The sequence below is a fragment of the Phaethon lepturus genome, unplaced genomic scaffold (assembly GCF_000687285.1).
Source record: "Phaethon lepturus isolate BGI_N335 unplaced genomic scaffold, ASM68728v1 scaffold34298, whole genome shotgun sequence".
Taxonomy (NCBI): domain Eukaryota; kingdom Metazoa; phylum Chordata; class Aves; order Phaethontiformes; family Phaethontidae; genus Phaethon; species Phaethon lepturus.
Genome location: NW_010557450.1, coordinates 1 through 1015, shown reverse-complemented (window position 1 = coordinate 1015; position 1015 = coordinate 1). Strand labels below are relative to the sequence as shown.

The 1015-nt window shown below is 32.0% G+C and overlaps 1 protein-coding gene across 1 annotated transcript in view; it reads left to right on the top strand.

Annotated features, from left to right (window-relative positions):
* Positions 1-883, top strand: part of LOC104625201 (transmembrane protein 180-like) — a gene marked incomplete at its 3' end in the record, with an annotated part of 6328 nt that extends 5445 nt beyond the window's left edge. The window contains exon 4 of the mRNA XM_010292767.1: positions 800-883. Within this exon, the coding sequence (XP_010291069.1) occupies positions 800-883 (84 nt within the window). The remainder of the gene's footprint in view (positions 1-799) is intronic.
* Positions 884-1015: the final 132 nt, after the last annotated feature.

Genomic DNA, 1015 nt, shown 5'->3' with positions numbered 1-1015 from the left:
CCCCCCCCCGCCCCCCCTTATTTTCAGTATTTCAGTCACGGGCTACTTTAAACACTGAATTGTGTGAACAATAAATTGAATTTCATTACCTGCACACTTTAAATGATGAAGATATATTTTGATTTCCCCAGAAAAAAATTCTAAGGTACCTAAAGACTGTATGTTTAAAGTGTTAATTTTTCAAAACCTCTTGTAAGTAAAAGCTAATCACACTCAAAATTTAATAAGACATAGAAATAATATTTGAGTATGATATCACTTAGAAGTTTGTTAAGAGTTGGCTTTGTGTGTGTGTGTTTAAATGCATATATACATAATGTAAATACATCTATAGGAATGCATATAAAATCTTTTTACGATCTAATTCTCCCACTTTTGAAGTTTGTTTTCCATGTTTCCATTTCCAGTAATGCTCATGTCCTTTTCAGTTTTCAAGAGGAAATTTTCAGTTTCTGTCTTCTAAGGTGTTTCTTTTCTCCATGTCATTTTAAATTACATTTGCTGATAATCTCAAATGAGTATTTATGACCCTTTGCACCAGTGTCCAGGAAAAAAAGTTAAAAACCCCCATCTTTTAGGTTTGCATATTGATTTCTAATTCTTAATTAAGAACAGATCTAATAATGCTTTCAGAACTGCTGAAAGTTAAACAGATAAATCGCCATGTTTAAGAACATCTCAGCTTTGTGTGTTTGTGGAAATGTGAGTGTTGGGGTGTATGTGTTAGAATGTCAGTTACAATTTCATTATGAAAGTGTATATAAGAACTATGAATATCTCGTATTTTTTCTTTCTTTAGGGTAGTTGTACAAGCTTCATTTAGTTTGTTCAATTTGCCTTTGGCAGATATTGTTGATGCGGATTTAATAAAGCACAAGCGGAGGTATGCCAGTCTTAACTGTTTTTCTCTAAATATACTATCTATTTGCCATGTTACTCTTTCATAAGTTAGATTATGTCGAAGTAAAGACAGTAAATGATCTTGGATCCTTGACACAGAAGTACTTTTTGTAAG